This window comes from Neolamprologus multifasciatus, chromosome 6, assembly GCF_963576455.1.
Source record: "Neolamprologus multifasciatus chromosome 6, fNeoMul1.2, whole genome shotgun sequence".
Taxonomy (NCBI): domain Eukaryota; kingdom Metazoa; phylum Chordata; class Actinopteri; order Cichliformes; family Cichlidae; genus Neolamprologus; species Neolamprologus multifasciatus.
Genome location: NC_140444.1, coordinates 20410545 through 20434326, shown reverse-complemented (window position 1 = coordinate 20434326; position 23782 = coordinate 20410545). Strand labels below are relative to the sequence as shown.

At 38.7% G+C, this 23782-nt stretch overlaps 3 protein-coding genes across 4 annotated transcripts in view; 2 read left to right on the top strand and 1 right to left on the bottom strand.

Annotated features, from left to right (window-relative positions):
- doc2g (double C2-like domains, gamma) overlaps nucleotides 1-6092 on the top strand; it is a 49461-nt gene extending 43369 nt beyond the window's left edge. The window contains exon 11 of the mRNA XM_085161661.1: nucleotides 66-6092. Within this exon, the coding sequence (XP_085017787.1) occupies nucleotides 66-205 (140 nt within the window). The 3' untranslated portion in view covers nucleotides 206-6092. The remainder of the gene's footprint in view (nucleotides 1-65) is intronic.
- serping1 (serpin peptidase inhibitor, clade G (C1 inhibitor), member 1) lies at nucleotides 2951-8878 on the bottom strand. 2 transcript variants are annotated; one of them, XM_085161659.1, is made up of 11 exons: nucleotides 8732-8878; nucleotides 8385-8502; nucleotides 8172-8283; nucleotides 7929-8078; nucleotides 7528-7824; nucleotides 7191-7412; nucleotides 5947-6090; nucleotides 5652-5855; nucleotides 5435-5574; nucleotides 3678-3900; nucleotides 2951-3427 (listed from the first exon to the last, which is right to left on the bottom strand). In XM_085161659.1, exons 2-11 carry the CDS (start codon nucleotides 8430-8432, stop codon nucleotides 3180-3182), a joined length of 1788 nt encoding a protein of 595 aa, XP_085017785.1. In that variant the 5' UTR covers nucleotides 8433-8502; nucleotides 8732-8878; the 3' UTR covers nucleotides 2951-3179. The 2 variants fall into 2 exon arrangements, with proteins under 2 accessions (XP_085017785.1, XP_085017783.1); XM_085161657.1 differs by having other exon boundaries at nucleotides 8385-8432.
- Nucleotides 8879-11702: 2824 nt separating this feature from the next.
- Nucleotides 11703-21894, top strand: tmem134 (transmembrane protein 134). The gene is made up of 8 exons (XM_085161668.1): nucleotides 11703-12039; nucleotides 12409-12653; nucleotides 16100-16167; nucleotides 16254-16340; nucleotides 16409-16485; nucleotides 16984-17028; nucleotides 21364-21417; nucleotides 21522-21894. The coding sequence occupies exons 2-8, from the start codon at nucleotides 12453-12455 to the stop codon at nucleotides 21602-21604; spliced, it is 615 nt and encodes a 204-aa protein (XP_085017794.1). The 5' UTR covers nucleotides 11703-12039; nucleotides 12409-12452; the 3' UTR covers nucleotides 21605-21894.
- The last annotated feature ends 1888 nt before the right edge of the window (nucleotides 21895-23782 follow it).

The following is a 23782-nucleotide window of genomic DNA, read 5'->3' as shown; positions in this document are numbered from 1 at the left end:
ACAAGTTTTCCTTCGCCTCTTGACTCCTCTCTGTTTCCTCTGCTTCTCCCTCTGTGTGTTTGCAGGAGGAGTGGAGCTGGGCATCAATGCGAGTGGAGAGAGACTCAGACACTGGTTCGAGTGTCTCAAAAACAAAGGGAAGAAAGTCGAGTACTGGCATACGCTCACGCAGCAAGGAGCCCCAAGCAGTGACAAACCGGACTAGATTATACAAGACATTCATGATACAAACGCATAAATGCACACACATGCAAATGCACTATACCACACACACACACACACATATTTATGTCTCACTGAACGATGGCCGATAACAGAGTGTGAGTAAGGAAGAAATAAGAACAAAGGATAAAACATGCAATAACAATACTGTTCAAAATCTGTCTCATATTGCCAATAAATACGGCGCAGAGTATTAGTATATGATATTCATACTAATATTAGTGATGGTAATAAGGTGTAATCTGAATACTTTTCTTTTCCAAGGTAAACCAAATTGTGACAATGTCCTCATTAAAGTGTTGACGTAACAAAACAAAGCTCACTAAATTGTGCTTTAGACCGTACCGTATTGTAGAAGTTGCTCATGTCCATTCAAATTTTATGCACAATGACCAGATTTGAGAGTAATGTACTCAAAATTCATTCAGTGAAAGTACCCGACAGTATGTGCACCCTTTGTGACTCATTATGTGGTACGTAGATGCAGGAGCGCGGTGGGGGGATGGAGGGGGGGGGGGGGGTGTTACGAAAGGATGATTGTCGTGAGAAGTCTCTTATCTTCGTGGATGTCTATCTAATGCAAAACAACACACCGTATTATAAAGCACAAAAAGATCCATTCGGTGGATTTCTACCTTTACCTTTTCATTGTTTTTATGTATTTTCATTGTCTTCTGGTAACAGTGGTGTTTTATCCACCTTCACATGAGACGATAATGTGTCAAAATGTGCGCGTGCGTGAAGGCTGTGAGACTACGAGTGCCTGCTTTTCCTGCCTGTGCAGCGTCTGTTAATCTGTATTCACGTCATGCCCCATTCAAAACGTCGCCATCCGAATTCAGAAGCGCAGAGGTGCGAAGGAATGTTTTTTAAAAAAGGACAAAAGAAAGAAATCCTCTGTTACCACCGCAGGCCTCAGTGGTGCGAGTGCGCCCGGCCACTTGTTCCAGGCCTTTGCTATCTCTGTCTCCCACTGCCAGAAAGCCAAAAGAGCAACTTTAAGAAAGGCAAATACTGTGGTGCGTAACCTTTGACTGCTCCTGTCTGATGAAAGCCCAGAGCTGTGTCCACAACAGGCAAAACGATGTCTTTCAGAGTATCCTGCACTGTGTTGCAGCATTTCTGAAACAAATTTCATCTGGATTCAAGGCAGTTTACCTCAGTGACTGTAATTTTTGCTCCAACAGAAACACCAGTTATGCAACATGTTCTTTCGTCAGTGCGGTGTCACATATTTTGAATTTAAAGATACAGGAATTTGATTAGTTCGGTTATCTGATTTTTATAAACAGCTCGAAAAGGTTCCCTAACCCACATCTGCACGACTTCAGACATTCGATATTGGTAGAAGACATCTGGCTGAAGGTGAGATCAGCCATCAGAGGGAGTGATTGTCCCGTTATTTTTGACCTATTAAATATCAGGTCTCTTCTAAATCATCCACACATCTATTAAACACAGGAATTCCTGTTCAGATAAAACTTTGCTTTTGGTACAAGAGCCTTCCTATAATTTAACCTCTCGGTGTAAAGGGGGATTACATCCTTCAGGGTCAGTGGAAACGCACAGATCCAACAACAATAAGATCCCAATTTCATCGAGCTGCATGCATGCCGTGGATCTTTGTGCACATTTCAGCATTTTCATCTTATATATAAAACTTATCTCCATGCCTGCCAGGATATCAGATGTCGTCCCCTGGTTCATCTGTCACAGCAGCTCTGGCCATACACTTGTTCAGAGAAGCACATGCACGGTGGGTCAGTGGCCTCGGGGAGTTTTCTAACTGTTGAATCGATCTGGCTGCTCATATTCTTGGTGTCCTTCGATAACCTTGTGAATGTCTGATTGCTGACTGCAAAAAAAAAAAGAGTAGATCCTCCAAAGTTGGATTAGGATAAGAATAAAGGGCTTGGACACTAATAAAAAACACTTTTAGGCTTAAGCATATTTTCATTCAGAGCTTAAATAATGTCAGTAAGATTTGGGAAAGGGTGGTAGGTTTATTCTGCACTCTGTCTATGCACATTGAGACTCCCAGCACGTCAGCAGTGAGATAATCAAACCAAAACAACATTATCGTATTATCCAGGCATTAAGGATACATTTCTGGTTGGCAGTGATCAAATAGAGTTCACATTTCTGGCTGGGTGGTTATTTGTTTCCGTCTCTGGATCTGTTCGTTTTGTTTACAGTCACTGAATTTTCTGACTCTTTGTCTATTGACCCTGCTTTGCTTATGTAATCATTTCAATCTGCAGTACAGCTGCATGTTTAGCAATCTCCATCAGCTTGTATAATAGAGTGCAACCTTAGCTGATCGTTCTGAATGCCGACGTGCCATGCATTCAGCCTCCTCGCCATCTGTGTATTTGTTTGTTTGTGAATACGACGATTCAGGGTACCTTTTTTGCTCAGTTCGCTTCGCTTTTTCGAGCAAGCTCTCGCTTTAACGAACAAAAAACCTTTACTGTCGCCGATTTTGACACTCGTCTTCCTTGAATTATTATCAGTGGTGATGATGCGGGAGGGCTGAGGAGGGAATGAGATGGGAAAATCACTGTTGCAGTCCCTGTGTATTCACTGTCCATGTCAATCACACAGTATGGCTGCCATCCTGTGGTGGGTTTGTGTAAGTACTTCTCAAAATAAATCAGAGCTGTATCAGTGGGCGTCTGTCCTCCTTTGAACATGTGATTCTTCAAGAACATAAGATAGGCACCATGTGTGTTGTGTAGATATGTGTTTATTTATCATCATCTCGGAAGATAATCCAAATCCACAAGTCACTGCTCACTTTAGTAATTAGACTATTTAAAGCAATATTGATTCTTAACAACTGAATTTTCAGAAAAATTCTTCAAATTACTTCAAACACAGCAGCAAAGCAGCCTTTGTTAAACATTGCCTGTCGTTTCCTGCACATTTTACCCCCCATCCCTTGTTATGTTCTCCTCTCACGGCTCGATCAACCTGCCAATAAAGAGCGGCACATTGATATGGTCACTCCACAGCAGCATGATGAAAGGCCGCAGGGCGGAGAAGGAAGGGTAGGAGCGGGAGAACGACAAGCTGGTGACAGCGCCGGCCTCCACTCCTTGTTCGGTCAGTGCGAGGAAGGCTCTGTGTTTGGCGTCGTCCAGGAACAGTTTCTCCTGAGGGTAGAGGCCACACAGGTCGGCACCCTCGTAAAGCACTGACAATCCTGGAAAGGGAGTGAAAAGTACAGAAAAGGTAGTAGTGAGGGTGAAAGCAGGTAAGAGAGCCAAGCATGTGGTGGAGATGCTTTGAGATCAAAAAGCAAACGTAGAGACATATTTCATAAATGGGAACCTAATGTTTACTGCTAGCTAAACTGCACAGGATGAACGCATGGGTGGTGTTTATTTTTGGTAATACAAAAAAAGGTCAGATGTTGGGTTGGAAAGAGAGGAGAGCACAGAAGATGAACCAACCTAGTTTCTTGATAAGCGTGTTCATTTCCGGCTGGAAATTCAGTTTGATTTTGGGCAGAGTGACCTCAATATGCTGAGGAGATGCTGTTTTCATGTTTTGTATCATTTGAACCACAGTCCTGTCTGTCATCTTCTGCTCAATCTCCTGCAACTTTGCCTCTGTGTTGGTGGAAGGCAGCAGGATGTAAAGACTGCTGTCTCCTGTGAGGGCAAACCTCGCCACCTGTTGGCCAAAAAAGATAAAAAATACTCGAAGTGTTAATAATTGACAAAAGAGATCATTATGAGACCATCTGTTTTTACCACTGGCATTTAAAATAAACCTGAGATGTAAAAAAAATTATCTCATCATCGTAATACACATGATAGTATCAGTGCCTGTAACTGTTTGGCTGGCATTAACTTTGTTTAAATCATCTGGTTGTCCATGAGATGGAAATATTCTCTGTGTATTGTTTTGTAAGGAGTGAAAAAAGAAAATGCACCAGTGGTACAGTAAATTTAGTAACTTTGTTGACTCTCTTACTCATCTGAGCAAAACCACGGTGCACCGAGGCCACCGACATGTTTACCAACTTAAAGATATCTACTGTTGTGCAAATGTCTTGAGCCATTGCTCATTTTCCTTGGAAAATCTTTAGCAATTTGATGAAAATACGATATATATGGCAAAAACAGAGTTTGTACAATTCTAACGTGCCTGAAAGTCAATATCTGCTTTTATTCTTCAACACAGCCTGAACTCTCTGAGGAAACATAGATAGTTTTTATTTTTTGGTCTTCCACTTGTCCATTTTCCTCTTTTTTTTAAGGGCACACTCCACAGCATGTTGAAATACACCAACCCTTTAGATAAAAGCTTTTTAAAAATCACCTTGTTGGTGCAAAAATACTATTTGATGCTCTTAAAACTGTGTTATCTTTGTTATTTTTCATAGAGTCAACAAAAGAAATATACAAATTGTGTTTGTGCCTGAAGATAGAATTTTAAATTGGTTCTTTACTTGTCTGTTCATTTCATTGGTCAGTGTTAAATGGCTTGAGGAACAAAAAAACTTTTCCAATTTTCATAGGAATAGCATTCTTATGAAAATGGTCAGTTACGCAGGCCTGGACTGAAAATGAGTGAAAGAAAAAGCAACCAATGTCCAAAGAAAAACTATAAAGGGACCTTCAGAAAGCCGGGAGAGCTGCAGACCACTTTAAAAAATGATACTGTCTGGTTCCTTGGAAGTAAAATATAAGGAAATGAGAGGTGGCTCAAGACTTTTGCACAGGACTGCAGGTCACCGGAATTATGGACTATCAGATGCTGGATTCTGGTTACGACTCTGATACCTGTCATAGCTCAAGAGACAAGACTAGAGACAAAAAACTGACCCTTTGGGGTACAGGAAATTGAATGCTATAGATCTGAAGTATTTTAGCATATTTACTTATACAGGAATAAACTGTACAGTGATTGTAGTATAAAATTAAAATAACCGTATAATGTCAGATGAAATTTGAATTTATATTTTTCTATGATGCTAACATTACCTAAGCTACTGTTCAAACTGTATGTTTTGTGAGTTAGTAGAGCAGTTTAGGTGTGCATTAAAGATGAAAAGCTCAACATTAAAGAAACATAACATGCATGTTTCCTGTAGGAATCAATGAAGACAGGATGTCACTTCTGTTGCCTGTGGCAGAAAGGTCTGTGTAGGATTTAGACATGTATTGCTGTGAAAAGTGTCAGTTGGTAGTTTGTTCTTTACCTGTGCCTTTAGGTGAGGATCATACATCATAGTTGCCATGTACTTGTCATGATAGAGAAGAGGCACCGTTACCACATCACCATTAAATTTTGCGAAATGTCCTTTTTTATTTTTTGATTTAAACTTGACCGTCCACTGACCTAAAACACACGTAAACACAGTTTATCAGTTTCCACGTTTTTGAAATGTGCATAAGGTGTGCGCACAGTTTACTGACCGCTGAAGGAGACGGCGTTGAGCAGGATCAGCTGTGAACTTGGTGGGACAAAGTCAAGCAACTTTGTGATTTTATTTTGGGTCTTTTCTGCCACCCAGCTGTTGATCATCTGTGTGTTTTCCTCAGTGGTATTCAGCAGCTTTGTGGGCTCCGCATCATAAAACTGGATTGACTGGTCGGTAAAGGACTCACTCAGATTCATGTCTAAGGAGGAGAGCCGAAATAGAAATCATTTTATCTCTTACGACCTGTGATTTTCTGCTCTGTGATATACTTCACACTGTGATAGTAATACGTGAATTATAGTAGATCTGAGAGGCCATCAGCAGGGAGCCGGCCAGCTTCTCTCTCAGCTTCTTCATCTGGGAGTGAATGCAGTGGAAGTCGTGAGGCACGCAGATAGCGCTCTCAATGGCCTTACGGGTATCGTTCCTTGCACCTGAAGGTACAATTAGACAATAACAATAAGTTTAGTACATTATAGGAAGCTTTAAGCCATGTTTGATTTTAAAAATACAGTTGAATCCATAGATTTTTGAGACACTGGTGTATTTTTTTTTTTTGTCTTTTTAGCTGTGTACCAAAACATTTTTAAGTCACAGTTATTTGAAACATGGAAACATTTACTCCAGGGGCTCCTTTAGTTTAAGGAGAAAAATATGGCATGACCCTTACACAGCCCTCTAAATGTCTTAAATGTAATGGGAAAATGTACTGTGCTGTGGACAGCTGTGAGCTTTTTCTGTTGTTGTTGTTATTTCTTAATAAATTCAGCAGGTGAAAGATCTGAAGATTATTTCAGGTGCAACATTTACATTTGGAAGCTTTTTTTTGAACTCATAACATCTGGTCAAAAGACATAATAGAAGAAAAACGGGCCATCCTTAGGCTTTATATATAAAACACTCTCCAACACAGAGGGAGAGAGCGGGAATATTAGGAGTGGTCAAATAAACAGTTTCACTAGTTACGCTGAGCTAACCACATAAGACGTTAACCAATAATACCTAACAAAAGCCAGACCAGTTCAGAAACAGAATTGTTTTGGAAGAGGAATTTAATATCAACCTGTAACCTGTTATTTCTTTAGCTTTGTTCATTACTGTATTAATTCACCCTCTAAAATTCTGCCAAACTGAAACATGAAATGTATCTTAACTTTTTACCTGCAGGTTTATCTGGTTGGTTTATCTCAAATTTAACATGGTGATGTATGAAACTGGAAAACTGCGTCGCTGACCAGATATTTTAGGGCCTAAAAAATACATGTCTGCATGTCAGAATCGCTAAATCGCTGACCTACGTGCCTGTGTTTACAGACTAACTGTGTGAAACAATGCAACAGCGCCACCTTTTCACCATTCTAGTGTTCATGAATGACAGTGGATGTGTTGTGTCTATGGGATGGCCTTGTTTTTCAGGCTTCAGAGGAATGAACAGTTCATTGTCACTTTTATAGGATTCACTGGAGAACATGATGAATGCTAAACATTTTCAACGTGATTACATTAAAATAGCGACTCGCCTCTCTTTTCGTACCTAACAACAAATGGGAGAGCACCCCACCGATGCTGACAGGAGAGAAGAGCATGTTGCCAGAAGGATATATTTCTCTGAGATAATAATACAGCTTCATTGAAAACTCTGTCATGGACTCCTTCAGTATGGGTTCTGCTGTGCGGCTGTTTTCCTCCGGGCAGGGCTCCCATGGTGAGGTGGAGCCTTGGCATGTGTGAGGAAGAGCTGTAGGAGGAGCTAAAACTGAAACAAATCATAAATGAAAATGTTTTATGCAACTAATCGATCCTTTTTTTCCCCTTACTAACTCAAATTATTAAATCTATTAAATCTCTATTATAGTTGACGAGCCCCCTACCTTCCACAGTAAGGTTTATAGAGCTCAGCTTTTTTCCATCATCCAGTTCACATTCATAAATACCAGCATCCTCCATGCCAGCGTTTATGACCATGATGCTCTGATCGTGGTCTAGTGGAAAAATCAGCTCTATTTTTTTATTATCATCTGCGGAGTCATCTTCAAGATTCAACTTTATTCTTCCGTTTGCACTTTCTTTGAACCACAGTGCAGCGCTGAATTCTCTGGAACTTGGGATATTGCAAGGGAGTTTAACATCTGACTTTGTAAATACTTTCATTTGATAGTCAGTGAATTCTGCAAAAAGAAACAAAAAGCAGACAAACAGCAAACACTTTATTGTTCGTTGCTCCACTAACTGTAAAATTAAAAGTGCTCGTATGATGACGAAAGAGTCTCACCATCAACTATAACGTCAAACCTTCGTACTATTTCCATATCGCTCCCCTTTAACAGACACTCGTACGTTCCCTCTTTGGTTTTAGTGACAGAGCGAAAGCGGAGGGAAAAGTCTGAAGCGACGGGCTGATAGTTTTGAAACAGGATGGCACCTGTAGTTTTAAAAAGACCAAGTGTTATATACATATATGTACATAAAAGCAGCAAATATTTGCATCACACTGAAAACAGAAGCCGTTTAAAACCATTGAATTTCCATGTGATTTCTTCCACTCCAATGAAGGGATTATTTGCTGGGAGACAGGGAAGCTCCAGCGTAGAGTCAGGTATCACCCTGATTTTTGTGCATGATGACAGCTGACCAGGAGGAAAGAAAGGCAAATTTAAGAGACAAAACACCTGCCATTTAAGTTTCTGTGGATTGGTAAAGATATTGTCCTGCACTTCTTCAGATTTACCTCAAAAATGAGCTGCAGCATGAAGCAAAGTGTGGCCTTTTGTCCCATCTGCAAACGAGAGACTATTTCAAAATGAATGTGGCACCAAGCCGGAGGAGAGATCAATATGTGGCGCAGTCTGTGAAGTAGTGATATCAGTCTGCATTCAAAGTTTCTTAAACTGTTGTAATTACAAGGATTTCACTGCCTCATTAGATTTCCAAAAATCAAAAGACACATATACACATTTTCCTGTTCATGTCAGATATGTTTACATATTTTAGGAAGTAGCTGAACATATTCAAGTTGGGTTAGTTGTACACACACGCACACACACACACACACACACATACAAATACATAACTTACAGCTCTTGAATTTCCGTGTGTCCAGATTTAGTCCTGATACGAGTATTTATCAGTAAGGTTTCTCTGACATTGAACCACTGTTCACTGCAACCAGCAGCTCTTACTATCTGCTCGCCTGAACTGCAACCAACAATGACTAATCTGTGATTGTTGGTTTAGAGATGTTTGTTTGCATAATGCAAGTCTTCTGACTTATTGGAAATCACATGATTTCACATGTTGGCAACAGGTACTAAGTGGAAATATTCAAATTTCAGTGTTTATTTTGCCTTCAAAGATAATTTCAAATAAATTCCATTACTTCTAGTATCAGTGCTTTAGTGCAGAATTTGCAAAACACATCATCTCAGCCAAGAAAAGTGAAACACGGGTATTATGGGGGAAGACAGACAGTTTCACTCCTAAACTGTTTTATGTTAGTTTGCTGAAGGTTGTGGTGGGTAGAGAAACAAGGGCATAAAAAAGTAAAAACCCAGCTTGTCCTAACTGGCAGGCGACATCTTTACTTTACTTACTATTTGTGTAGAAACATCATACAACAGAACGACTTTAACGTTTTCATCGGTTGCTTCCTAATTCTCAAAGGGGTGAGACGGTGGGCAGCTCTGCATGTTTGATTTGGCAGATTGTTTTTTACATGTCCTTCTTAACACAACCGCAGAAAGATTTGTGGATCCTCTCAGGTGCAAAGCACCACAACATAGAGCCACAAAAACCTCATACAATATCAGTGGAAAAACAAAAACAAAACAACAACTGCTATTTCATTAATATAGATCAACCTGGTATAGGTGGTGTACCTAATCTGAAGCATAGTTTACTCAACGGTTCTCTACATTACTTTTATTTCCTAATCATATTTTTTTTATTATTATTTATTGTATTTGTGTGTTTGTGTTTGTTTGTTGTTGTTTTTTGCTGAGATATAATATTTAGATTATTTGGGATTAGGATGTTACCCAACACATAAAATATGAAAATCATTTTAAAACAAACAAACAAACATACACAAAAACCAACAAAACTGGCAATAAATTAGGTTACAGTTAAGTGTTACCATTTTTGTAAACTGGCTCTCTTGCATCTTTTACAGTCATGTAACAAAGAAAGCTTTCACAGTACTCTATGCAATCCTGCACAGAGTACTGTGAAAAAAAATGTACACTCCATGATTCACATTAGCTTGTAGAACCACAATTTCTGTATAACTATCAGTTTCTCACATTGTTGTGGAGGAATTTTGACCCACTCTTCTTTACAAAGTCCCTTTGGTTCATTGAGGTTTACAGGCACTCGTATGTTTACAGTGCTTTTAAGGTCTCACCACAGCATTTCAATAAGAATAAGATTTCTTGTCTTTTTCAGCATTTCTGTTGTAGACTTGCTTGTTGCATAACCCAGTTTGGACTTTAGGTGCCAAAGAGACTGCCTTACATTTGACTCTGGTGTACAGAGGAGTTAAATGGCCAGCTCAGTGGCTTCAAAGTGTCCATGCCCAAGCCCAAATCATCACCTCACCACGACTGTGCTTTACAGCTGGTATGAGGTACTTGTGCTGCTATGCTGTGTTTGGGTTTCAACAAATGTGTCTCTGTGCATTATGGCCAAACATCTCTGCTTTGGTTTAATCTGTGCAAAGGATATTGTCGCGTGTGTTTTGTTGTTTGTTCAGATGCTACCATGTTATTTATAGAGAAAAGAGGCTTTCTCCTGGCAAACCTTTGTTCTTGAGTCTTTGTCTTATTGTATTTTTATGAACTAAGACGTGCAGTATTTTGTAGTTTCTCTGAGCATCACACAGTTTGGCCTTGGGTGATTTGCTGAGATGACTAATACTTGAGGGAATATGGCATTGCATTAACACACACATGAATGCGTTGGACAGCATCAAGTCCTGTGAAATATTTCTTTTTCACTGTAGTGTGTCGACTATCTCAACTGGTTTTCCTCTTCATCAGCATACCCATAACTTGAGATATTTCAAAGCAAGTTATATCAAAATAAATACTTCCTTAGAGCCTTTTTTTTAAAAAAAAAAATCATTCTAGTTATGGGAGAAGAGGCAGCTTTACCAAATTTATTATGCATGTAAATACAAAGATCCAGTAAATCTATATGTGTCTTTAAATCCAAATGGAGAATACATTCATTTAGCTGATTTGTTGTTATCAGTTCTTAAGTGCACTGCTAATGAATATTGAATATGTTAAAACAAAATACACTAAAACTCCAGTAAATGAAAAGCTGAAATGCTGTTTGATTAAAAGCAAAAGATAAAAACGCACAAAATAGATTCCAGCTCTTTAATTGACATTAATTAGCCTTGGTAATATATTACTGGCTTGTGGGTTTGGACGGGATGCCTTTCCTCCATTAGATGACCACAGTCCATGAACACGAATATGCAAACATACACTTTTGTTGATATTCTGATAGGTTGTGCCCTAAACAACCCAGGTCAAGATGTTTTTGAATTGATTCGTGCTTTTAATAAAATAATTATTTTTTATATTTACTGTGTTTTTACACCAGATCAAAATTATGAAAGAAGACTGACAAACTGCGTCGAATAAAATACAGCTTTGCTAGTTCTATACTATCCCTGAAGTTAATGAGAACCAAACGTGACCATCTTTAACGAGATGCATTGTATTAAATTATATAACATTTCTCTAACTTGCAACAAAAAGATGCACACACATCATGTGACAGCTGTGTGACTTACGTTTGTTCATTTCTGTTCAGTTTCTTCCTATTCATTTAATCGTATTTATCATTTATCCTAACCTATTCGTTAATCTGTTTTAGCTATCTTATATTATTCAGCATACACACACGCACACAGTGAACGCCTTTTTGAATTATTGTCTCAAAATTTCAGGCTTTAAACTAAAAAAATTCAACTTACTGTATAGAAATTTCGAGTGACTTATGTAATGCTTTGCCATCTATTTTTTCGTAGGAATTTCATAGATTGTAATGATTGACCCAGTTTCTTCAGTTTTTTTCACCTTCGATAACAAAAGTTAGTGGATCGATCGATAAAACGACACTCGATTCGGCGCCCTGGCTCGCACACGAAGAGAGCGCTTTGGGCGTAATCAGTCGTATCTAATCGATTGCCGGTTGCCAAAAAAAAGAAGAGAGTCCAAATTTCTAAAGAAGTCGCACTACAGAAGCAAAACTAAGATACTGCTAACAGAAGGCTTTAAAACCACTTTTTTCAGGGCTTACAAAAATGTGACTCGTCTCCGAACAAAGTTCAGAAGTCGAAGTTTCTTCGCAGGAGAAAGGATTTACTTAAGACAGTAAGTTTTTCTCCTGGTCATCTGATCGGACAGAAGAATGAGGACAAACAATGGCAGAGACCTACAGGAAAGCCGTGTAGCCTCTGCTCTGTTGTACTTAGCCTCGATCCCATCCGCTGTTACGTGTAGGCAGCACGGCAGCTGTTTTCGCCTTTTAAACTAATTCGAAAGTGGTGGATTTACTTTATTTAGTTTTTATGTAGTGTAGCATGTATGAGCGAACTTTAAACGTTTAAAGGGAAATGCTGTGATTGGTGAGAGAAAACTCAGCAGCTGCTGAGTTAGTATTTTCACAGGCTGTTTCCTGCGATTTGAGGGATTAAAAATCCATAAATCCATAAAACATTCGTTATTACTCTTAAATCACAGTGAGCATCCGGCTACAGGACCTCAAGGTGTAAGAGGAAATCACCATGGCAACACAGTTTACCATCGACGATGCGTTTGTGCTGGAGGGAGATGAGGAGGGGGTTGTGACTGACGGAGAGCCGCAGGGATGGAAGGACAGAGAAGGAGGAGAGATGACATTTGGCCCTTTGAGTTTCTCCAAACCTCAGAATCATCCCTCACCTGCTGCTGCCGCCTCCCCTGAACCCACTAACCTCAAGTATCAGGTAGCATGCACACAAGAGACACAAAATATTGTTTGCATTTCTGTTTTCATGTTGCTGTTACACTTCCAGTGAGAGACTGTCTAATTCCTTTTTTACTGGTATCAGTTTTAGCTTGTAGTGTTTTTATAACAACACTATGAATTTGTAGCTACAAACTCAAGAATTCAGCAAGTCCCTGTGAGCAAGGAAGACAGCTAACTTATCATTTTGAGGACTGAAAGAGAAGATCCAGGCTTAAGGTGGGCAGCAATCGGCAGCAGCCAGTGAAATGAAACAAAAGAAGAAAGAAAACAAGAGCATGAAAAGATGCCAAAGAATAAAGAAGAAAATAAATAAACCTTGGGAGCACACAATTTTAATGACATGTAACAATGAGATGATTTGAATCTATGTGGAGTGAAAGAGCAGGCTTCACGAGAGCTTCCGCTAGCAGCTTGAACATAAAGCAGCATTTTTAAAAAAAATTTTTTTTTTTTTTGCGTTACCTCATCTAACTTTGACTGTAATCTTTGTCAAAAAAGGAAATATTTCAACCTTAAAAGGAAGAGAGAGGGTGTATGTCCACAGCCTAAACTAGCTATTTCCACAAAAGATGTGTCTAGTAGCTCAAGGCTCTGCCTCCCATTATACTCTGGAGAACTGTAGGAGCCACAAAGGCTGCAGTCTGACAGCACAGTGCTGTATTAGCATAACTTGTACACACCAACCACAGTATTATCTGTGAACTCTTTGTGCTGTTCTGCTGCAAACAGATATACAGTGGGGCAAAAAAGTATTTAGTCAGCCACCGATTGTGCAAGTTCCCCCACTTAAAATGATGACAGAGGTCAGTAATTTGCACCAGAGGTACACTTCAACTGTGAGAGACAGAATGTGAAAAAAAAAATCCATGAATTCACATGGTAGGATTTGTAAAGAATTTATTCGTAAATCAGGGTGGAAAATAAGTATTTGGTCAATAACAAAAATACAACTCAATACTTTGTAACATAACCTTTGTTGGCAATAACAGAGGTCAAACGTTTACTATAGGTCTTTACCAGGTTTGCACACACATTAGCTGGTATTTTGGCCCATTTCTCCATGCAGATCTTCTCAAGAGCAGTGATGTTTTGGGGCTGTCGCCGAGCAACACGGACTTTCAACTCCCGCCACAGATTTTCTATGGGGTTGAGGTCTGGAGACTGGCTAGGCCACTCCAGGACTTTCAAATGCTTCTTACGGAGCCACTCCTTTGTTGCCCGGGCGGTGTGTTTTGGATCATTGTCATGTTGGAAGACAAAGCCTCGTTTCATCTTCAAAGTTCTCACTGATGGAAGGAGGTTTTGGCTCAAAATCTCACGATACTTGGCCCCATTCATTCTGTCCTTAACACGGATCAGTCGTCCTGTCCCCTTGGCAGAAAAACAGCCCCATAGCATGATGTTTCCACCCCCATGCTTCACAGTAGGTATGGTGTTCTTGGGATGCAACTCAGTATTCTTCTTCCTCCAAACACGACGAGTTGAGTTTATACCAAAAAGTTCTACTTTGGTTTCATCTGACCACATGACATTCTCCCAATCCTCTGCTGTATCATCCATGTGCTCTCTGGCAAACTTCAGACGGGCCTGGACATGCACTGGCTTCAGCAGCGGAACACGTCTGGCACTGCGGGATTTGATTCCCTGCCGTTGTAGTGTGTTACTGATGGTGACCTTTGTTACTTTGGTCTCAGCTCTCTGCAGGTCATTCACCAGGTCCCCCCGTGTGGTTCTGGGATCTTTGCTCACCGTTCTCATGATCATTTTGACCCCACGGGATGAGATCTTGCGTGGAGCCCCAGATCGAGGGAGATTATCAGTGGTCTTGTATGTCTTCCATTTTCTGATGATTGCTCCCACAGTTGATTTTTTCACACCAAGCTGCTTGCCTATTGTAGATTCACTCTTCCCAGTCTGGTGCAGGTCTACAATTCTTTTCCTGGTGTCCTTCGAAAGCTCTTTGGTCTTGGCCATGGCGGAGTTTGGAGTCTGACTGGTTGAGGCTGTGGACAGGTGTCTTTTATACAGATGATGAGGTCAAACAGGTGCCATTCATACAGGTAACGAGTGGGGGACAGAAAAGCTTCTTACAGAAGACGTTACAGGTCTGTGAGAGCCAGGGATTTTCCTTGTTTGAGGTGACCAAATACTTATTTTCCACCCTGATTTACGAATAAATTCTTTACAAATCCTACCATGTGAATTCATGGATTTTTTTTTCACATTCTGTCTCTCACAGTTGAAGTGTACCTCTGGTGCAAATTACTGACCTCTGTCATCATTTTAAGTGGGGGAACTTGCACAATCAGTGGCTGACTAAATACTTTTTTGCCCCACTGTATTTACCAACACTGAGAAAAGTTTAAGAAAAATAGTGGTGGTAGATATTGTTTATATAGTAAAAGTTGCTCATTTTAGCCTGTTGCTAGGTGGTTGCTAGGCAACTTGATCCATCCTAATACTGAATGCATAATTCAACTTTTGTGGATGTGAATGAGACATTATTGCAATGAAATTAAAACAATAGGATGTCTTTACAATGTGTTATAGGAGCATAAAAGTTCAAACTGGTCATTTTGTGACTGGCGGTAGCTAGGCAACATAATAAAATCATAATATGTGATATAAAAAACAACTGGCAGGTGCCTAAGTTGGGCTTGTGTGCCAAGTGTGGCTGTTCAAGTTATGAAAGTCAAGGAGGGATTCATGGAAACACACATAGATACAGTAAGTTCTGGTAAAATGGAATCTGTAAGATGTGATGGAGCTTGGTTGTTAACCGTGTGAAAAGAACTATTTCAAACGTGGTTCTATCACAACATATTTGTGAAGGCCAGTGACTCTTGTAGATTACTGTTCAAAAGTCTTGAGCTGCCCTTCATTTCTATTTATTTTGCTTAGAAGCAGCAAAGTGGTCTCCAGTTTTTTTTTTTCTCCACTTTACACTGACTGCCTGAATCATTCAAGGATAAAAGCAGTATCTAACTCAAGGCATGAGCCTGTATTGTGTCTACACTTAACAGACAACTTAGCAAAGAACCAGTTTTAAATGATATTTCCTGGCACTTCATTCCTAGCAGCCTGTCACAGAAACACATAATTTGTTCCCATTTCCTCTGGAATATATGAGCAATGCCACAGATAACACAATGAAATAAACATTTTGCACCAACAAGAAGATTCCTAGCATGCTGTGCAGTGTGTCCTCAAAAATAAAACTGGACAAACTGGGCATGTGTGGACAAAAGAAGAAGTGGGAGGCCTAATAAATTTCTACAGCAGATGAACATATGTGAAAGTCACGTCCTTAAGAAATAGGAAAAAGAAAAGAGCAACTATAATAACAGTATTACTTTTGCTTCCTCTCTGCGAGCTATACATTTTTCATGTTTATATGACATCCATCATCTCCTCTTGTTTTAGAATCTGGAAAATGAAGACGCCTTGGGCAACAACGGGAATTCCTCTTTCAATAACTTCTTCAAAATCAGGTGGGCTCTGTAGTTCAGGTGTGATTTTTCTTTTCCCTGCTTCTTCTGTGAATGTGAGATGAAGCGTGTTTCTGCTTTCTCCGCAGTGACCCTGCAACACTGTCTTACTGCAGCTCTCAGTGGTCCTTCAGCACCTTGAGTTCAGTCACGCAGCTTTCTGCGCACTGCTGCGGGTAAGTTCGGTCTTCTCTCATGGAGAAGCATAACAAACACGGTTACTTTAAAAACACGTTTCGCCTAGGTGGGTGTCCCATCCGCTGGTGAAGAAAAACAGAAGGGTTGTTCTCTCTTCATTCCTTCTCCTCATCACTGGAGTTGGTAAGTACATGTTTTTGTTACTTATTACGTACAAAACACACAAACCAGAACAATCTACTGAGAGAAACTTGTTTTTCTCATGTTTACCTGATTCATTTTGGCTGTTGGAGCATCACAGTAACAAGGGCTGCCTGCTCCCACTGTAGATGGTGTAGTGATTTTAATTAAATTTTGGTTTTAAACTCAAAAGAATTGCTAATCTCCAGTTAAATTTCTGCAGTCTAAAAGGACAAACACACCTCTTCTTTCTGATTTTAAGTTCACTTCAAAATGACGCTCTAACATTAACACTAAGGCGCCACTCCAAATTGTTTTGCAATGTTACACCAGGTAGTTTGTTCCGTGTTGTGTCAGGCAATGATAGTCTTGGCACTTTGCACAGTGAACTTTGTCCCCCTGCACTGATCAACAGATTATGACAGAGTTATTGCCAGAATAACCAAACTAATAAAAACAGAACCTTTCAAACCTATAATGTTTGTGCTGTTTTTGTTTTAGCTCTTATTTTCACAGGTATTGGCATACAGCTCAATCCAAGTGCAGGTAAGGAAGATAAAATATTGACATGCAAAGCATTTAGACTGTTGTTGTTGTTTTTTTTAGAAATGCATGTTAGTCCAAATGCAAGCATACACAAAGAAGCGCGTCACTTCTCAACTTCTATCAAATCATAAACAGGCCAAACATGAATGAATGCAGGACTTATATAGTGGATTAAATAGTATAATTCAGAATGGAATGTTTTTATTAGAGTCCATTAGTGCTGGTGTGCTTTCCCACAAGTGGGAGGATCTCTGTGTTATCTTGACACACAAAAGAACACACAGAAAGCTGCCATAGTCCTTGCCTGCTACAGGACAGTATAGTTCTCAGTCCAGATCTCACAGTCTGTCTGCTTTTACGACTGGAGTGACAGAATCATAACAAGGATGATGTACAGTGGGTCTTTTTTGCTCGTTTCTTTGTTTTTTGTACCGCCTTATGACGATTAAGGTGACAATCCAGAATCGCTGAGTCACACAGGCTTAGAGACCAGTCCGCAGCCACCTGTCGCTAGGGAAAACCGTGCGTTGATTGTATGAAAAACTAGAGGAACTAAAAAAAGATGAGAAACTAGAGGCAGCTGTGGCAACCTGTTTGCAGCCAAAGTAGTCGCTCTGAGGTTTTCAATCTCCTCCAACAACCACTGCCAACCAGTCAGGAAACACATGTTTCCCTAGCAACCAGTGACTTTATTATATCCATGGTAGATAACTGTCCTACACTTGAAAAATGAAAAGTGCAAATATTTCATGCTGACTGACCTTAGTGCATAGGGGTCATCTCAGACTTGCCATGATGGTATTTGTCTCAGTCAGCATCTGCTTTTGTTGAGAACAATTTAACCCTCGCTCAGCATCTTCAGCATCTGAACATTTTTGGGGGGGTTTGTAAATAAATGATAACATGGTGCATAATCTTTGTAGCAACTAGTTGGCCGACTTCCCGCTAACCTCAAACTCCACTGAACCTCTTTAAATCCTCTTTTTCTTGGATGCCTGGAGGTTTTACTTTATGGTTACACCTGGGGGAACAGCCACCCTGATCATTTAAATTCAGCTGAAAAGTCCCTCAGTTTCTGGGAACTGAAGGAGCATTTGCACTTGGAAATGACAGATGGGTTTAGGCTGTAGACAGTGATCACAATTTCACCTAGAACACCTAAAACTTCCACTTGTCCTCTAAAATAACTTCTTCAAGCTTACACATTGTTACTACACTCAATGTTGTCAGCAGAATGTTTGTAATGTAGCAACAAACCTATACAAGAATCGCTGTTTCTTACTGTCAGGGAAATCTTTAGTTAGATCATTGTAAGTGTAGTATGGGTGAGAATAAAGCTCATAGTAGTCCACAGCTGTGTATCCCTCCACATTATACCTGCAATGTTTTGCAGACAGGACAGGCTTTGCCACATTGGAAAAATCTTGTGGAAATAAAATATCTTTTTTCCAGTAAGTTGACAATTTTTTCTGAACCCTCCATTACTCACTGTGTTTCTATCTTTGGCCAAATGGAATTCAATTGGTTGGTGATTTCAGTATGTCTTTGTGAGCTGGGTGGATACTCTGATGTGTCATATCCACCCTTGCTTTTATGGACATGAACTGACATTGGATGATTCATGTTAGCAAACATTACATTGTTTTTCTTGGCATTCATCTGTTCATCTATTCATATACTCTGTTTGTGGTGTGTTTTCAGGTGGTTGAATAACTTAGTTTGTGTGGCCTTGCAGTGCAAACTCTTTGCGTATGAAGTATTCTTGGTTAATATCTCTTGTGCTAAATCTGAAGTATTACCAAACAGCAGATAAGGATCTGCTTCAAGGAGCAAGCTCTTCACCTTCTGCCTTACCAGACATTTGAATTTCGTTATTTATGCAGGCACGTGATGAGGCACTGATTTAAGGGGCGCTTGATTTACTTTTGCTTTGTACTCGATTGACAGAACAAGCATTTTCAACACTGGTCAATCATGTTTGTGATTGAGTTTCAAATTTGGTTAATTGTGCAGCCCTAGTGCAATGCTCTGACTGCATGCTTGCGATAAGTTTGTATTGAATGAGATCACACTTCACATTCCATATAGTGCAGAGGTCTGCTGGGCCCGGTAGTGGCTCTGTGTGTCACATGTTTAGCTATCTTGAACCTTGTCTTTGATTAGTAGTGTCCCTTTTGTTTTTTCTGCCTCCAAACCTCTAAAAAGCTGAGTGTTCAATACTTCTCATCTTGTATTTCTGTCCAAACCCAGTGCATTTTATCAAGTATCTATATGTTCAGAACTGTTATTCAGAATTTCTTTGGCTGTACAACCAGGATTCATAATGAATTAAAGTCTGTCAGGCAAGTTTTAAAAAGTCTTTTCAGATCAAATGAGCCTTGCTTTTCCCCTTTACAAAAATCAGCACCTCCCATTAAATTGGTCTACACATTCCACGAATATCAGCTTCGAATGCTCACACCGAGTTAGGCACTTTTAATTAGTCATGTCTGCCTTTTTTGTATAGAGTGTCTCCTCTCCAGCTTGAGGCAGAAATCAAGCAATTAATGTGCTCTTTGGGATGAGCTCCCCCACAACATATTAAGAAAATGTCACCAGAGTCAAAATAGATGAGAAGATCAATTTGTCTTTCATAAGTAGCTACAGGAGCAGGTGCAACTCTGCAATTAAGCTGTAAAATCTGCTTAAGAAATTTTGTTATCTAAAGTTGACTGAGCATACTTGCATAACCCCGAGTCCTGTTCAGAGCAATTCATGCTCTTATCACTGCTCCCAAGCCTTTTCTTGAGCATCATCACCACAAGAATTGTGTGTGGGGGGGGGATCTCTTAACCCCCCCCCCCCTTTTTTTTTTAAGTAGAGAATTTTGAAAGTTAGCGACACATTATTAATCACTTCTGCATCAGCTTCTGTGCTACTTTGATCAATTATTCTACTCACCCCTTTAAGATTTTCTTTAAAATGTACATCTGCTAAGTCACCATCTGCCTCCAAATGAACTAGCATAAGAGTGATTGTGTATACGGCTCAAGTATTGCATTATTTAGTAACACTTTGTAATCACAAAGAGAGTAATTACCCTGTAACTAAAAGGAATTCAATGTATTTCATTTGAAATTACAATATAATTATATACTTAAAGGTAGATACACTAGAATAAGAGAGTAACAAGACAGATTTTTACAGGAAACAAAGAAAAATGATACTCTGCAAGTAAATTTAAGTAGTGTCTAAGTACGTTTTTAAGTACTGCATGAGTAATTTTAAATAAGTAATTTTGTAGAAAAACAAGTTAGGCAAGATCAAGCCGCCGCATAATATGGCTCAAGCGTGTCTGTTTGTTTTCCCACTAAATTGCTTACTTACTTAAAATTACTTACACACTACTTACATTTACTTGCAGTATAATTCGTGTGAAAAACGGACTTGTTACCCCCTTATTCTTGTGTAACTACCTTTAAGTATTTGTGGGTAAATCTAATTACAGTGTCATTTTAAATTAAATCCAATAAAATTCCATCTAATTAAAGGGGCCTTTAGACATGTACTTTTAGACACGTACTTTAATATGTTGTAAAATATGCACTATTTTTTCTGTGACCATTTCCTTTTGTTTATAACCAGAAAGTCTGTAAGTGCAGCCCAGCTGTGCAAGCATTCTTTTTTTAAAGTGTTTTACACTGTTCAGACTCCTTTCATGTGCAACATAAAATGAGATCACATAGTGAAGGAAAGAGGCCAATTATTTCCTGGTTTGTTTATGAAAATTACAACACAATTCTGTGAGCTGTAGTTATAAATGTGGTTTGCTGTTCCCACAGGCAGCTGCAAATATCACAGATTGAGCTACAGCTGAAATCTTTGACACCACCACTTAAATTTTGCCTAACTAAACTGAAAGTACCATCGATATTGATGGTTGTATATTAGGAATTTGCAGTTTGGCTGTTTCTGGTGTCCTCTGGTGTTACCTCAATATTCTCCATTTTTATGCCTTCCTTTCAGCCACATAATTTATAATCATAAGATACTTTTTCACCTTCTTGTTCACACCTTTTATTAATGTTGTTAGAAAACTAAGCAGTGATTTCCAACAACAACGTGTTAATCTTGTCAAAAGAGTAGTTAGTCATTTTCAATATTTATGCAGCTGTAGCTTCAGATTTACTGTACAGGCAAACTTCATCAATCCTCTCATTTAACTTAGCATTTCTGGCTGTTTCAGAGCATGTAAATGTTAAATGGACCAGTAGTTATGTAGTACTTTCTTAATCTAATTAAGAAAGCGTTGTGTGTGTTTTCTCTTGACTGTAGCTAATAAAACTGTCCTCACAGGTATTTCAAGTGCTATTTTCTTCATTCCTGGATTTCTTCTGTTTATCCCTGGAGGTAATTTTGTTCATTTTATCTCTTAAACCTTTTACTTGTCTTTTTATGTGCAAAGCTTTGTTTTGATGAATGCTAATATTGCCATTCTCTGTGTTCGCCCGCAGTGTACCATGTGATTTACATCAGCTGTGCAGTTCGTGGTAGAAGAGGCTTCAAACTGTTCTACCTACCTTATTTTGAAAAATGAAATTTCATGTGCCCACACATGTTCACTACATTTCTTTCAACTATGTTACAATTAATGGTATTTTGACACTCATAAGATATATTGACCTTTTTTTTGTTGTTTTTCTTTGTTTTTGGTTTGTTTGACATATTGACCACTCCTACTTTTACCACTCAGCGCCTTCACTATATTTCCACTCCATGAACTGACATTACTGTATGTGTATACCAAAAAGACCACCGTCTTGCCTGTGTATTCTGTTTTACGTGAAAGATGACTGTGAAATTACTATAAAATGTTGTATATTTTAATTTGTGTCAGTTGGTTTTAATGAAAAGCCATTCATTTAAATCATGATATATTTCACAATATATTTAAAATGTAGATGTTATATAGTTCAAGATCAGGCATTTACCTCTGCATCTGTTATTGAGTGCATTTTCCAGTGAAATCTATTTTTGACCTTCTGCTATTTCATGGTTCTAAGAACGTGTTTGTCTGACTCACTCCATTCATCCGCTGTTCTGAAAGGTATTACGCATTTATTCAATTTGTAAGGCTGATTGAGAAGTAGCTTTGGGTCTGCTTTTAAAGGCTGATGGATCAAATCTATTTAACAGAAGCATTAGGATTGCACAAAAACACTCACACACACACACACACATATATATATATATAGATATATAGATATATATTTGTTATATACAATTTCATGGTCTAAAGTTCGGATATATGTAATAATTGCTGTTAAATTTACTTTCAATTTAAATGTAATACTTTCTTTTTAAATGGTCCATTGACCTACTTCCAGCATGTTTCTTTTTCAGATTTTGAGGCCATGTTTAAACGTGTCTGAAAAAGCTATAAAGGATAAAAGCCTGAAATTTCATCTGAACTGGGATACATCAAAAAATGTCTATTGCCTTAAAATATGAAAAAGTCCCATATTTGAGCACACACTAAAAAAATAATAAACTTCACATTGCAAAAGCCAATTAGTGATAATTTCTGGATGGTATATGGTTATATTTCACAGTAATGTAAAATGAAACATGTAGAATACATGTAGAATATTTCTAGTCACAAATATAACAAAAAGGCTATTTTCATTATACTTTTATGCTGGCAAATATTACAAAATGCACCAAAATAAGTTAATTAAATCAGTAAAAAAAAACAAAAAACAGTAGATACCATTTTTGGACCTACTGCCCTGGAGGAGTCTCATCATTCAGCTTAAATTAAAAATATGCTTAGAGACATTGGTCTTGAGCAGTAGACCAGTCCTTGTATCTAACCATTTTTATAGATTTTTATTTAAAATACTGACCTATGAATCATTCAAGCATAAAAAGGCACCTAAATCAGTCAGTGTTAGGTCTACCTGTAACAGACAACTAAGCAAAGAACCAATTTTAAGCCTGTGATTAACACACATGATTTTATGCCATTCCCTCTGTTAAATCTACAAAGTGTATTCATTTGTTTTTCACATAAATGAACATCATATTAATTAGAGTATTAATTGATAGGACAATAAAAGGAAATTTGGTAAGTTTTGGAGGAGCATATACTGATCACATCTTTTTTTAATGAGCAAAAGCGACAATGGGACAGAGCAGGTGAGAATAGAAAAGATGAGGCATGTGGCATGCACATTAAAAAACAGAGGTAGTGGAGAGGTAAAGATGAAAAGAGAATCAGTACTACAGAAAAGAGCTAGAACACGTTTTCAGAGCTCACATTTGCCATAATTCAAAAAGTGGCCAGATCAGATAAGACACACATAAGACATGACACCTGATTTGATCCTTGTACATTTTTAAAGCAAACTGATAAACCTGAACTTTCTTTCATTCATTTAACCTTAAAACAATGTAAAAAAATATAAAGTCTACACATCTAGTAAAAATGCATAAGATGTATGAGTCTCCAACATTTCAAACATTACTCTAGATGCTTATACCTTAGTGAATGTGGTGTTTCTAATAGGGTGTTACTCCAGGACAGATGGGTTTATGGCTAGAATCACAGTATATATATTATAATGAATTGAATTGCAGCACTGTGCTACATATACTGCCACTGGTTTGGTACTTCAAGCCTGATCAGATCAGTTATGAGTATGACAAACCAGCAGGCTTTTAATCACATTTTATTCCTAATGACACAAAGGACCACTACCTCTTTACTACCTCA

Coding starts and splice junctions, on each gene's coding strand:
- serping1 (XM_085161659.1), bottom strand. CDS start 8,432: ATGGGACAAAAGGCCACACTTTGCTTCATGCTGCAGCTCATTTTTGAG. Junction 8,079..8,171: donor AATCACATGGAAATTCAATG/GTTTTAAACGGC, acceptor TTAAAACTACAG/GTGCCATCCTGTTTCAAAAC. Junction 7,825..7,928: donor GTTTGACGTTATAGTTGATG/GTGAGACTCTTT, acceptor TTCTTTTTGCAG/AATTCACTGACTATCAAATG.
- tmem134 (XM_085161668.1), top strand. CDS start 12,453: ATGGCAACACAGTTTACCATCGACGATGCGTTTGTGCTGGAGGGAGAT. Junction 16,341..16,408: donor CTTTCTGCGCACTGCTGCGG/GTAAGTTCGGTC, acceptor CGTTTCGCCTAG/GTGGGTGTCCCATCCGCTGG. Junction 16,486..16,983: donor TCTCCTCATCACTGGAGTTG/GTAAGTACATGT, acceptor TTTTTGTTTTAG/CTCTTATTTTCACAGGTATT.